This window comes from Camelus dromedarius, chromosome 16 (assembly GCF_036321535.1).
Source record: "Camelus dromedarius isolate mCamDro1 chromosome 16, mCamDro1.pat, whole genome shotgun sequence".
Lineage (NCBI taxonomy): Eukaryota > Metazoa > Chordata > Mammalia > Artiodactyla > Camelidae > Camelus > Camelus dromedarius.
The window spans coordinates 44,719,376-44,734,495 of NC_087451.1; the positions used below are offsets into that span (position 1 = coordinate 44,719,376).

Sequence of the window (15,120 nt, forward strand, 5' to 3'; positions counted from 1 at the left end):
CGAGAGTATCTTTTGTTATAGCATTTGGACTCTGTCCTTAGTTCCCGAAAGAGCTCCAGAGCTGTAAAGATGAAAGGAGTATCTTATTATTCATAAGTTTATGTTAACAAGGTGACTTTGGAAAGCCCCTAAGGACGGGGGCTTGCTGCCAGGGGAATCAACCCTAATTAGAGGGTTAGAACTTTCAGCCCTACCCCCAACCTCTGGGGAGGGGAGAATGGCTGGAGGTTTGATCAGTCACCAATGGCCAGTGATTTAATTGACCATGCCTACGTAAAGAGGCCTCCAGAAAAAGCCGAAAGGATAGGGTTTGGGGGAACCTCCTGGTTGGTGAACACATGTTGTTCCCAAAGAGGGCACGGAAGTTTTGCCCCTTCCCACACATCTTGCCCTAGGTCACTGCTCCATCTGGTTGTTCCCGAGTTATTTCTTTTTATAACAAACTGATCATCTAGTAAGTAAACTATTTTCCTTAGTTCTGTGAACCGCTCTAGCAAATTAATGGAACCCAAGGAAGAGGTCATGCGGACCTCCAATTTATAGCCAACGAGTCAGAAGCATTGGTGACAACCTGGACTTGGAATCGGTGTTGAAATCAGGGGAGGAGGGTCTTGTGGGACTGAGCCCTTCACCTGTGGGATCTGACTCTATCTCCAGGCAGACAGTGTCAGAACTGAATGAAATCGTAGGGCTCCCAGCTGGCGTCGCAGAATTGCCTGGTGTGGGAAAACTCCCACACGTTTGGTGTCAGGGTGAGGGGAGAACAGTGCCATGAGTGGACAGAAAACAGGAGCGAGAGGCTTAGGAAAGGGAAGGAGTTAGTGCTAGCAAGTGTCAGATGCAAGATTTGAACTCAGGTCTGTCTCCCACTCCACTGCTCTGCCTCCCAGACATGAGATGACTCCCCTCGGAAGGGGCTTTCTATCCCACCCTCTCCAGGGACAAGGGAACCTCTCAAACCCTCCCCACAACCGTCTGCCCTGCTGGCAGGTTCTGTCTACTCTCCATCCTTCAGGCAGGAGCCGTCCCAGAACCCTCTGTGCAGTTCACCACGGAAATGGCCTCAGGTGGTCCAGGCCACCAGGACTGTTCTCTGTTCTCTGCCCTCCCTCCAAGGCCCCCAAGTTCTGCCCGGCGTTGTGTCCCCTGAGGCCACTGCAGCATCCCCGCCCAGGGCTCAGCTCACGTTGGGATGCTCACCTGCATCTTCTCCAGCATCTCGAAGAACTCTGCCGACTGAAAGACACAAAGAAGGTGGGGAGAGAAAGATGGAGCGTCAGCTAGGAGGTCTGCTGAGAAAGCCTTCCTACTGACTGTCTGGAAGCTCAGCCCAGGGCTTCCCCAGGGACAAAATTCATTTGGATCAAGAGAGAAGATAATTTGATTTTGCCTTTGCAGGGCTGGAGGGCCAGAGCACTTCATAAAACAAGAGGGGGAAAAAAGCATGCCTGGGCTGGCAAATGGCCCTGGGGAGAACAGTTACTCGGTCTCGGTCAAGAGGGAGGGGCCCGAGGGGGCCCCAGGATTCAGCCTCCAACAGGATTCGTGTTTGGGATGTTTTCAACCCAACAGGGTGCCAAAATGTCCCACACAAGTAGTTTTCCAACTCTTGTGGCAAGAGAGCCTTTCTGTCTCCTCACACAAAGCCTCACTTAGAACTACATCTAAAACCAGTAAAAGCAGAGCTGCTCCGGCAAAGGCAGCCATGGGGGCTTGAGCCCCTGAGGTGCCTCCTCTGCCTGCCCGTCCCCTACCTTTTGGGACCCGAGAATTTGTGAGTAAAGCCTGAAAACCATTGAACCATTGAACCGCAGCCTCCAGTGGCCTGGATGGATTATTTTTTTAAATCTCAAACTCCATCAGCCCAAACTTTTAACCTACTTTGGTGCCACCTTTGTAAACTCCAGGTGAGACAGAAAGGCAAAAAAGAAAGTGGAATGGAAGGGTGAGGAGCTGAAAGCTCCACTCTAACAAAACACATGCAGAGGTTCCCCCAGAAGTGTCCCCACTTCCCATTCCATGAAAACAGCTACACTTTCTTGTTGTAAGATCACTGCCCACATCTGGGCACTGGCAAATCATGAATATGTGAGCACGCAGAACAGACAGTCCCCAGATGACTAGGAGACAAAAGGAAGCAGTGAGAAGGAGGACTGAGCATGTCCTTACAGCTTCTTCATGCAGAGGTAGAGCATCCACCCTCCCACCTTCTGCAGGCACCAATGGACCAGAACTGCCTGCAGCCCCCATCACCCTCAGAATTCTAAGGGGACCACCATGGAAAGGACCCTCGTGAAGTCATCTGCAGAGACCTGGCCCTGCTGCAGACTCCAAGTGACCTCTCCCAGCCTAAATCTGGCCAGCACTCAGTAAACAGCAGCCACTATGAGGAACTATTAGAACACTCACTCCGGAAACAAGCTTTATCCCGTTAGGAAATGGTCTAGTACCTTCAGGATAGTTAGTGTTTCCTGATTTAGAGCACTTAGCTTTTCTTGACTTCATTGGTCTTCCCAGAGGCAGTGTGTTTAGATTACTTGTAAAAATGGGTCTATTTCCTATACAACAAACTAGTGAATATAACAAAAAAAGCAGACTCACAAACATAGAGAACGAACTAGTGGGCACCAGTGGGGAGGGGAGGGGCAACACAGGGGTGGGGGAATGAAGAGGCACAAACTACTGGGTATCAGATGGGCTCAAGGATGTATTATACAACACGGAAAATACAGCCAATATTTTGTAATAACTATAAATGGAAAGTAACCTTTAAAAATTGTATAAAATAAAATAGAAAAAATTTTAATTAAAAAAAAAGGGTTTATTTCCTGCAGATGCTCTATGGCCTCAGGGCTGGCACAGGTGGTGAGATGAAAGGGCTGTGATTCAGTCTCAGCCCTGAGTAATACACTGGGTGGACAACAGCTACGTGGACAGTGTCCAGGAGCAGAAATTGGCCAGTGGCAACTTGGCCTCCACGGGCCTGGCCCCACTTCATGGTGACTTGTTGAACTTTCCAGTGGGGCAGTTCCAGCCTTGGCAAAGAGCAAGTCTCCTTTTCCACCCAGGAACAGGGTAACTCAGGCCAGCCCAGAACAGCAGCTCCAGCCACTCAGTCCCACCCTCGTCCACACCCCCTGAGATTGCGTCACACAGCCACAGGCGCACAGCAGGCACTCAATAAATGCTCACAGACTCACTGGCATCATCCCACAGGCCCTTCCAGGGCATCCTTCAGAAGGGGCTGCCCCTCCATCAGGAAGCCAGGCACTGGGTTTTCACAGAGAAATGTAATTCGGCCTCCTCCTCAGCAGCAGCGGCCCAGCTGTCTAATTTATTATTAGCAACAGCCCTAGCCACCCAAATCAGAGCCGCGGCCAGCGTTTCCCCTCGGGCTCCGCTTTAACAGCCAGTCAAGTAGGCCGTGAAATCATCACCAAGAGCCAGTGCCCAGCCGGGGAAACCACAGGCTGGGCCCCAAGGTTCGGTGAGGGTTCAAGCCCTGTCCTCCCCACCTCCCAGTATAGAAAGCACCTGGTCTTCGGACAAAGTGAGTCCTTGTGGGGAGAAGGCCGGAGACGGCCCGGGGTAGCAGGAGCGGGAATGAACAAGCACTGCAAGGCCAGCCTTGAGGAGTCTTCCTGACGCCCCTACTTGTCCATCCCTGTATCAGCCCCTGGCCTAGGCGGTGAAGCTGTAGAAGCAAAGGAAGGAATTCAGGTTGTGTGAGTCTAGGAGGGCCACCGCCCCATCTCAGCACCCTGTGCACAGACCGCACCCCTCCCCCTGGACAGCCAACTTATCCTCAATGGGTGCCCCCAGTAAATTGCATCCAGACACAGGTCCTGTTCCTAACAAATCTCCCTCCCCCTCTCCCCTGTGCAAGCTTCATGCTCCTCTTTCCCTTCTTTGGTCTCCCTTCCCACCAGCTCACACTGAACACAGCTCCTCAGCGGCTGGGGTCCCGCAGAGGCACGGCCTCAGCTCCATCAACCTGGGCCAGGAGCCTGTAGGGCTCTCTTATCTATGGCAATGGTGATACAACAGAATCACCTGGAGGGCTTGTTAAAACACAGGGTCCTGGCCCAGCCCCTAGAGAATCTGCAGTTCTAACAAGCTCCCAGGTGAAACTGATACTCTTGATCCAGGAACTGTGAGAACCACTGACCTATGGAATTAATCATGTTTAATGCAGGAGGTGTGTGAAAGGGACAAACCTGGCCAGAGCAGAGATGGGGCAGGGAGGAAGGGTGAGGAGGATGGTGGAGTCTTTACAGGACATCTTAAAAATTAGGCAGATTTCTATTTAAATCTGTAAGAAAGGATTTGAAAATGCAAATGACTACAAGTACCAGGCAAGTAACATAAAAGAATGAGGAGATAACAAGAGATTGAATCAGTAATCAAAAACCTCCCAACAAAGAAAAGTCCAAGATCAGCTGGCTTCCTGGTAAATTCCACCAAACATTTAAAGAAGAATTAGCACCAATCCTTCATAAACTCTTCCAAAAAACTGAAAGGGAGGGAACACTTCCTAACTTATTCTATGAGGCCAGCATTACCAAAACCATACAAAGAAACTACCAGGAAATAGACCAATATCCCTGATGGATATAGATACAAAAATCCTCAACAAAATACTAGCAAACCAAATCCAACAGCATGTTATATGCTGTGACCAGGTGGGATTTATCCCAGGAATACAAGGTTGGTTCAACATAAGAAAATCCATCAGTATAATACATCACACTAACAGAATGAAGGGGAAAAAAACCACACAGGCATCTCAATTGATGCAGAAAGAGCACTTGACAAAATCTAATACCTTTCCTTGATTAAAAAAAAAAATCCAGAAAATTAGGAATAGAAAGGAACTTCCTCAACATGATAAAGGGTGTTTTGTTTTGTTTTTTTGATCCATGCTAACATCATGCTCAGTGATACTGAAAGCTTTCCCCCAAAGATCAGGAACAAAACAAGGATGCCCACTTTCACCACCACTATTCAGCATATGGAAAGTTCTAGCCAGAATAATTAGATAAGAGAGAGAAATGAAAGGCATTCAAATTGGAAAGGAAGAAATAAAACTATCTCTATCTGCAAATGACATGACCCAATATAGAAAACCCAAAGAATCCACAAAAACACTACTAGAGCTAATGAAGGAAGTCAGCAAACTTGCAGAGTACAAGATCAACACACAAAAGTCATCTGTAGTGCTATACACCAGCAATAAACAATCTGAAAAAACAATTCTATTTGCAAGAGCATCACAAAGAATGAAATATCTAAAGTAATTTAACCAAGGAGGTAAAAGACTTGTACACTGAAAACTAAAACTTACTGATGAAAGAAATGAAAGAAGACCTAAATAAATGGTATGACGTCCCTCGTTCATGGGATGAACGACTTAGTATTTTTAAGATGGCAATAACCACCCAAAGTGATCTATAAACTCAGTCCAATCCCTATCAAAATCCCAGCTGGGATTCTTTGTAGAAATTTAAAATCTGATCCTAAAATTGATGTGGAAACTCAAGAAACTCAGGATAGCCAACACATTCTTGAAAAAAACTCACAATTCCCAATTTCAAAACTTACTACAAAGCTACAGTGACCAAAACAGTGTGGTGCTGGCATAAGGGTAGACATACAGACCAATAGAATAGAATTTAGAGTCTACAGATAAATCCATTCATTTCTGGCCAACTGCCTCTTGACAACAGTGCCAAGCTCAATCAGTGGGGAAAGAACAGTCTTTTCAACAAATGGTGCTAGAAAAATTGGATACCCAGATGCAAAAGAAATGAAGTTGGACACCTATGCCTCACCATATACAAAAATATAAAAAGCAACAACCTAAACCTTAGAGCTGAAACTGTAAAACTCCTAGATGAAAATGTAAGGGTAAATTCTCATAATCTTAGATTTGGCAATAGATTCTTAGCTATGATACCAATTTTTAAAAAAGGAAACAAATTATTGAACTTCATCAAAATTTAAAAGTTTTCTATTTTAATGGACATTATCAAGAAAGTAAAAAGACAACCAACAGAATGGGAGAAAATACTTGTAAATCATATATCAGATAAGAGCCCAGTATCCAGAATATATAAAGAACTCTTATAACAACAAGACAACCCAATTAAACAATGGGCAAAGGACTTAAATAGACGTTTTCCAAAGAAGACATACAAATGGACAACAGACACGTGAAAAGATGCTCTGCGTCATTAGTTGTGGGGAAATGCAAATCAACACCATAATGAGATACCACTTTCATACCCTATAATCAAAAAATAGAAAATAACAGGTGTTGGTGAGCATGTGTTAAAACTGGAACCCTCGTACATTGCTGGTGGGAATGTAAAATGGTGCAGCTGCTGTGGAAAACAATTTGGCAGTTCCTCAGTAAGTTACACACAGAGTTGCCATGTGACCCAGCAATTCCACTCCTAGGTAGACACCCAAAGAAGTGAAAATAGGTACTCAGACAAAAATCTGCACACGAACGTTGTTCACCTGTACACTGAAGAGCAGCACTATTCACACTTGCCAAAAGGTGGGAACAACCCGAATGTCCATCAACAGATGGATGAATAAACAAATTGTGGTATCCACACAATGGAATATCATTCAACCATGAAAAGGAATGAAGTGCTGATACGTGCTACAGTGTGAACGAACCTCAAAAACATGCCAAATGAAAGATGCCAGATCCAAAAGGTCACATACTGTATGATTCGATTTCTTTGAAATATCCCGAATAGGTAAATCAATCCATAGAGACAGAAAGCAGATGAGTGGTTGCCAGGGGCTGGAGTTGCGAGGGAAAACGGAGAGCAACTCCTTTAAGGGATTTTATTTCAGGGTGATGGAAACAGTTTAGAACTAGATGGAGGTGACAGTTGCACAACATTGTGAATATATTAAATGTCACTGAACTGTTCACTTTAAATGATTGATTTTATGTTATGTAAATTTCCCCTCAACACAATAACAAGAGTTGGGGGATGAAACACTGCTGAACTGAAGAGTGCACACTCCTTCCAAAAGAGGCAGCTGCTGCTCACCTCCGCCAGGCTGTGAGCAAAAATGCAAGTTCACTGTCACCAGAGTTTGCAACTTTTCAAGACAAGCCAGAAATCCAAATTTGGATGTGAAGTCTCCCAATTTGTATACATTGATAACCAATTCAATTTCTGTTCATCTCTACGTGGACCAAACAAAATTCATCTATGAGCCAAGTCAGTCCGTAAGACGCAACTTCCAAGCTCTGCTCTGTACGACAGGGAGCCATTGAATGTTCCTGAGTTGGAAAATGAGAAGATATAAGGAAAGTTTAGTGAGCCCCAAGGTATCCTCTGCTGGAGACATGTGATATGCCAGGCACTTGGGGCACTGAATCAGGCACACTACAAATACCACTCCGTGAGTCCCACAAGTGACTATGGAGGAAGGGTTACAGAGACAGGAGGGATTGAATGATTAAGCAACTCACCCAAAGTGAACACACTTAGTAAAGGCAAAGGCCAGATTCGAGTCCAGATCTGTCTGGGTTTGCCAACTCCACATCTCACATGCATGTCTGATAGGACTCTCAGATTTAACTAGGCCCAACAGAACACTCAGTAACTTTTTTTTTTTTAATCATCAGCTCTTTCCCTCAAAAATTTTCCTCCACCCTAGCCAGTCTCCGCATCGTCCACTCATCCTGACGCTCAGGACAAAACTCCCAGGGTCATTACTGATTTCTTCCTCCTCATTCCCCACACCCAGTTGACCTGCAAGTTCACTGTCAAAACATATCCTAAGTCCAAGCACTTCTCAGCTCCACCATCTTCATCGCCCCTTATCAGGACCCTGCAGTAGCCTCCTCGCCAGCCTCCTGGCCTCCACACCACTGCCTCCCTAATTAGATCCCCCAACAACAGGCACTTGGCCTTTCTGGAAGATAATTCAGATGACATCCGTCTCCAGCTTAAAACCCTCCAAGGTGCCCCTCCACACCCCTGCCAAGGTCTGGGGGGCCAGGCCATTTCTGTTTGTAACACAGTCACCCAACAAATGTCCAATCGCTCCCCGCATGCATCCCTAAACTGTCACCCTCAGCTCCCCTAGAGAAAGGAAGATACATAGCCCAGGAAGAGAAAGAAAGGAAAGAACACAGCCCACCCGTGCCTGCAGGAAGCAGGTCATGAATGAGAGGAGGCCAGTAGTCCCAACCCGGCCGAGTCAGCCTGGGCCCCCTTGTTGACCAGGAGGGACACAAGCACCTGGCAGAGCTGAAACAGAGCCTCCAGGGACAACCTGACTTGGCAGGAGAGGACCCTGACTCCCAGGCGAGCCGGAACGTCACACACACCACCCTGTGCCACACTAACTGCACGGCTCGGAGGTTCTGTGACAGGACAGAGTCCCCTGCCAGGGCCATCCTGGGCACACAGCACAAAGGGGAGAGGGCTGGACCGCAGGCCTGGCCAAGCGTCTGGAGCCAGGCGGAAGCCAACTACAGAGTCCGTCCCTCACCTGCCCTGCCACCCACCCTGGAACACCACCTGCAGCTGGCTGGGGGTCCCAGGCTGGCCCAGCACCAGAAGGCCTTGTCAGGGGATCACAGAGGTGAGCTTTGCCCGGTTCCCATGCCAGGACCCCCACCTCAGATCTCCAGGCCAGGAAGGAAAAGCTCTGGTCCCCAACTCTAAACCACGCCCTCGCACATCCACTCCCCACACACAGTCCCCTCTGTCCCTGACCTCCATTCCTCCTTCCCCTGAGTGACAGGTGGCTTCTGTAGCCCACAAGAGGCCAACAGCCACCAGGGGCTCCCTGCCAGGTGACAGCAGGAGGGGCTCTGGCTCCTCCTCGACCCACCCACTCCGGGCAGCCAGTGTGGACAGGCATTCCCCCGTAGCCGGGGGACACTCACCAAAAGGTTCTTTAAGAAATCCATCATCTTCCACCAGTGCCTTCTTCCCCTGTGAGTCGGGGGGTCCCGTCTGTCTGCCTGAGCAGCCCTGTAGCTGTGGCTGCCACCACCCCAGCTGCTGCTGCTGCTGCTGACGTTGGACAACTTCCTTAAGATCAAACAAGGAACTGCAGGATTTGGGTGTCCGCCCAGCGCTGTTATTCCACATTGACTAGCCCTGACCTTTGACCCTCTCCTTCTGCGGGGCTGTTCTTCTGGGGAGCTCAGGGCCAGTGGAGCCACCCCACATCACACGTAGGTAGTGCAAGGGGTCCCTCCCAGCAGGTTGTGAGGGGAAACCCATCTGCGGGTCAGGGTGCAGGGAGCATTCCTGTCCTTCCAGCCTTATCTTGAGCGAGTTCCTGGTGCTGCTGGCCTATGATGTGGGCTGGGAGGCAGGACGGGGGCACAGGATGCCAGGGACACAGCAGGTCTGAACGAGACACAGTGTCTGATGTGCTGTGGGACTCAGGGCAGGCCGCCTGGGCTTGGGGCCTCAAGTTTCCCATCTGTGAATTGAGACGTCCTACGTGTAAGAATAAAAGCGAAGCAGAAGAAAGACAGCAGGTGCCTACATCTTGAAAGGCATTCATGTGGACCTCACAGAGCCTGAAACCTCCTACTTAAAGGTTTGAAGCAACAGCGCAAAGAGTAAGGTGTGATTCCTTTGCAGGTGGGACTTGTAGGAGGGGACAGAGGCCCGGGAAACTGCTTTCTTTCACAAAACAGCCTGGGTTTTGTTTTTTAATTATTGCAAATATTACTTTGGTCTAAAATTTTTTTTCATGTGCCTTAAAAAAGAGAGCAATCCTCACGTCCTGTGGCTATCCCACAAGAAAAATTAAAAATAAATAAAGCAAATGGCTTGGGAAGACTCATATGGCATCTGTGGCCAGGGGCCCAGAGGCACCAAGTGCTGTGTTATTAACAAGAGTGAGAAGCCAGGCCCCGGAGCTCAGCCCAGGGCTCACCTGGGTCTCGGAGTCTCTTCCAGCACTAACAAACACATCACATTTGATATCCATCCACGGCCCTTGGTCCCGTTCCAGTTTGAGGAGAATGGCGATGTCCCAGCTCAAAAGGAAAGGAATTAATTTTAAATCTCTCAAAAAAAAAAAAAAAAAAAAAAAAAGGCGGCATGGTGTGGAAGAAATAGCCCTGGACTTAATGTGGCTATGCTACGTACTGAGCTGGTTACTCAGCCTCTGAGCCTTAGTTTCCATATCTGTAAAATGGAGAAATCTAGCCCATCTGCATGGGTATGGTGTATATAACATGTCCGGGGAGGGTAAGACACAAATACCCTCAGTCAACGGCAACTATGATCTTCATTCCTTCCTCCCAGCGCTGGCTCCACACTCACTCTTCATGCCTCAGCCCCCAAGACAGCGTGAAAAGTACCCCCCACCACCTGCTCAGCCCCACCTAGGCACCCCATCTGGTCTCTGCCCTCCCCACTTCAGTCCAGCCTGCTGCCAGACCCAAAGCCCACCCCCTTTCTCCAGCACTTGTGTGAGCTCTGGAAACCCCAACAGCATCCATGGGAGGTCAGAGGGGCCAGGAAATGTCCCCAGGGACTGGGGGACAGCACGGCTCCATCGAGGTCAGAGAAGGTCTTGGCACGGGTCCATCCCTGGGTGCTTCAAGGGACAGTGAAGGTCAGGGAAGGGAGGAAGGGGACAGAGTTCTAAAATGTGAACTGGACCATCTCACACATTTGGAAGAGTCATGGGCTAGAGGGAACCCTGGCTGCGGAGAAGGCTGGCAATGTTCCTTCCAGCAATTCCGATCTAGAAGACTATGTTAGAAGAAGGAGTGTGGCCAAGCCCACCTAAAGGGGCCTGACTGGGCTGTCCCTAATGAGCCCTTTTCTCCCTCACCCGGAGAAAGGAATCCTGGATAAGGCTCCTATGTCCTCAGCATCCTCCCTGTCCCCTCCCACACCTGCTTCTGGCTCAAGTGCATTCCTGCTCTGAACCAATGAGTCAATAGCAGACCCCACCCCCACCCTACTCTGCAGGCAGGCTCCACAGGACATGCCACATCCAGAATACTTCTGCAACCCTTTTGGCCACAGCATCCCAGGGCCCAGGAAGCCTTGTGGTCCAAGCCCCCTGCCTCTGTGCAGGAATGCATTCAGAGGCTTTAAGGAAGGAGATAGATAGGCAAGTAACTTATTGATCCCCTCTGGGCCAGGCACTGGCTTGGGACTGGGGACCCTAGGAAGATCAGCCTCAGTCCCTCTCCTCCTACCCACTCTCCTTTACTTGGTTGACTCCTACTTGTCCTTTAGGCCTTAGCTTGGCAATCACCTCCTCCAGGAAGCCTTCCTGACCTCCACCTCTCCCTTAGGTAGGACTCCCAGAGCATCCTGCACATGCCCTATCAAATCACTTATCTCTCTGCATTGTAATTTCTCATTGAATTGTCTGTTTCCCTTACTTCATCCATTAACCTCAGCACCTGGTAAATAGATGTTCAATAAAGACTTGCTGAATGAAGGACTGAATAGGAACTGACTTCTATCTAGCAACTAACACAATCACAGAAGTAAATAATTGGAACCTGATAAAAGAGGAACAGTAATGGGGGTGCACCAATGCCTGCATGGATGCACAGAGGAGTGGACAATGGCTGTGCTGCAAAGGAGGGACCTTCCCACAGGGGCTATTCTCCCCATTTTGCAGATAAGGCCACAGAGGTACAAGAAAATCAAGTCCTACATCTAAGGATACACAGTGATAGAGCAGGAGTCAATGTCCGGGACCAGGATCATTCCTACTACCTCCCATCTGACACTATGGGAGGAGGTGGGAAAAGAAGCTCAGAGATGTCCATCGACTTGACCTGCTTAAGTTTACACAGCCTGTTAGAGGCAGCGCCAAGTGTTCCAGGTGGAAGACGGGATGCTGCGGAGAGAATGGAGAGGAAAGGGGGAAAGGGGAAGAGAGAAAAGGTAAATGTATTTGTGCTAAACTCAGGGGTCAGGAAGGAGACTCCAGGCAGGGAGGCCCACAGCCCTAGGTAGGGTCATGAGCAGCTGTGGTAGCATGACCACACCTAGAGAGCTGGCGACCTCTCTAGGGTGGGCGGCAGAGGAGTGCCCACAGGCCAGGAGAATGAGCCCTGAGGACAGGCAGGCACAGAAGAAGGAATGAAAGCCAGAGAGACCAACAGTCATTTGAGTGGGACAAAAATGCCCGCTGACCACTGGGAGACAGGAAGGGGAGATTAAGGTCTGAGCACATTTCCTTTCTGTCAAATTAGCCTGCTAGCCTCTGAATGAGGCCTCTCTTCCTTCTACACCAGAAAACCCACTATTAAGAATGCCCAACGGTAACAGTAATTTGATTTATAAAATACCCTGCCTGCAGCAAGCCCACTGGGTTCAGCAGGGTTTCCCTCCCTGCCTATCGTTTTTCACCAGCAGCTGCGATCCAGTGAAAAGCACCAGAGTGGGAATCAGACAGACCAGCATCCCAATCCCAGCCCAGCCTCTGGCCAGCTGTGACCTCGGGCCCCATTCTCTTCATTTGCAAAGTTGGAATAATGATCCCCAGCTTCCCGGGGATGATGAAATGAGATGACAAACATGAGTGCCCTGAACACAGGGATGGCAACTGATCAACAAATGTTGGGCGACTCTAAATTCATAGGATTAATTTGGTGGTAGGAGCAGGTGACACTTACTCAGTTCTCACTATATGATGCCAGGCCCTTGACTAAGGATTTTACATGCACCCTCTTATGTAATCCCATGGTTTCCCATGAGGCAGTCACTATTACCATCCCCACTCTACAGGCTGGGAAACTGAGGCTGAGAGTTCAATAATTAGGACATCAGGTGGCAACAGCGCTGTAAACACCACCAGCCTGCAGTGTCCATGCTTTGAATCACTGCACAAACAGGACCTGGGTACATTGTTCACATCAGCTGGCTGGTACACAAGAAACAGGATGCTCAAATCCCACCCACCCTCCCTCAAGTCTTTCGGGACTCAACTTGGGTATCTGTCATATGCTTTTTTATCTGAATGGCTAGAACCGTCAGATCTTTCCTCTAAACTGAAAATTCCTGGCGGGCAGAAGCTATGTCTACACACACCAGAGTTGTACACACACCACATTTCATCAAATCTAGACTGGCATCATCCATAGTAAGATATACATTATTTTATGTAGCCCTAACAAAGCAAAAACACTGCTGATGAAAAGCTATGGCGCGATTGCTAGTGAAATGTAGCCTGATTTCAGAGATGTTAAATGGCCAGGGAGGGGGGAGGGCGGAGAGTGTGTCTTTGAAACGATGAAATACAGTAGTAGACACTCAGTAATTATTTGTACTCAGTAATTAATCCTCAGGGTAGTAGAAAGAATGCTAACTTGAAATCACAAGCCTCAAGTTTGAGTCTCACCAGCTGGCCCAGGGAGCGCTGCATTTCACTAAGACTCAATTTTCTCAACTATAAAGTGGCCAAAACACTTTCTCATGGTTCCAGGGGGACCATGAGAACCCATTAAGAGTTCAAGAAAGTGCTTTATAAGCTGTCAAGCCCTGAACCAACCTATAGTGCAAACAGGATGAAGAGTGGACAGTGGGCACCATTCACGGTTACGAGCAACACCAGCAGACCCTGTGGGTGTTTGTAAGAGCGTGGCCACCCAGGGAAAGTTCAGCCCCATCTTCTAGGAAATACCTGGAGTTGCTGCTTCCAAGTTGTCCCTCCCTTGGAACCACCAGATCCAGCCCAGCACTGGTTAAGGAATCTCGTGTCCACACCTGGAGGCTCTCTAAGCCAGGCTTCAGAATGCCAGTCAGCAGAGCTTCTGGGTCTGATCACGTCTACAGCCTGAAATTTTCAGTCTTCCCAACAAAGTTGGGCTCAGCTTCAGGTCTGAGCCTCACCATGGGGAGACTGGAAAAATAGCCTATGAACCTCATCAGGTTATTTGAAATAAACCTTGCTGGGCCTGTAACAGGGTGAACTGGAGGGTGAAGCACCGCAGGGAAGGCTACAACCTAAACAAAGCTTGGAAGCAGGAGAGTGAGGAGGGTGTTAGTCTGGCTTTGGTCTCACCAGTGCCCATGCTTGTGGCCCAGGCAAGAGGCCCAGATCCCCCTGCTTGTGTCTGTCCTGAGGAACAGGAAATAAAGCCACACTGAGGCTGAGAAAGTAAAACCAAAGGGCAGTGTTGGCCTCCCAAAAAAATCTGCTTCCCTCTCAGCCCCGGTGTCCCTGAAATGCAGGGGCCAGTGCTCCACGGCTGTGTCTCTCCTAACTAGCGCTGGTGGGCGGGGTCTGGTGGGCGTCAGAAGCATGGCTCCCTCCCTCCATCCTGCTAGGTGCTCTTTGTTCCTCAGGCAAGGTTCCTGCATAACCAGCATCCTTCCAGCTTCCTCACCTCTCACACATTCCTCAGTTTCCTTCCCCTCTCCTTCTCCCCGACCCCGACTCCTGCCCACTTCCCTGCTCACTCTTTGAGGGTGGAAACTGCAGCCACGCTGCCCAGCACAGCTGGACATTGGATTTCAGTGAGCGCAGCAGAAGCCCTGCCACCACCTCTCCACCTCCCCCTCCACCAAGCAGGTTTAAAGAACCAAACAATACAAATACACACACACACACACACACACACACACACACACTCGTATATAACTGAGTCACTTTGCTGTATACCTAAAACTAACACAATATTGTAAATCAAATATACTTCAATTAAAAAAAAAAAAAGAACCAAGCACTGAGGACCCTGGAACCAATTAGCCTCCTCCTGCAACCCGCCCCCAACCCCACCCTGACATGTGCCGGGGGGAGAAAAGCAGCTGAAGAAGCTCCTGGGTTTGCTGTTCACAGAAAGCCCATCCCAGAATTGACGTGGTTCCCCCCGGTGAACCCTGCTCCCCGTCCATGATCCCAGAAGCTGTCCCCTGCCCGACGCTCTCCGTCTACCTTCCCCTGCCCTGCCCTCCTAGCCGAGTCTAGCATCATCTCTGGGACCTGTGAACACACCAAGGTACCACTGCGGGGGGGTTTCCTCGTGCTGCCAGTCACGTGGCTGGGATCAGAGCTCAGTTCGCTCAACTCCAAAATAAAGATTTATCCTAGTCTCACTACCCAACTCTCCTGCGGGGCGGTTGGGGCCAGACTGAG

The 15,120-nt window shown here is 49.1% G+C and overlaps 1 protein-coding gene across 6 annotated transcripts in view; it reads right to left on the minus strand.

Annotated features, from left to right (window-relative positions):
- Positions 1 to 15,120, minus strand: part of RAP1GAP2 (RAP1 GTPase activating protein 2) — a 176,889-nt gene that overhangs the window by 48,017 nt on the left and 113,752 nt on the right. For all 6 annotated transcript variants that reach the window (XM_010986413.3, XM_010986412.3, XM_031468559.2 and 3 more), the window contains one exon: positions 1,201 to 1,236. In XM_010986413.3, the coding sequence (XP_010984715.2) occupies positions 1,201 to 1,236 (36 nt within the window). The remainder of the gene's footprint in view (positions 1 to 1,200; positions 1,237 to 15,120) is intronic.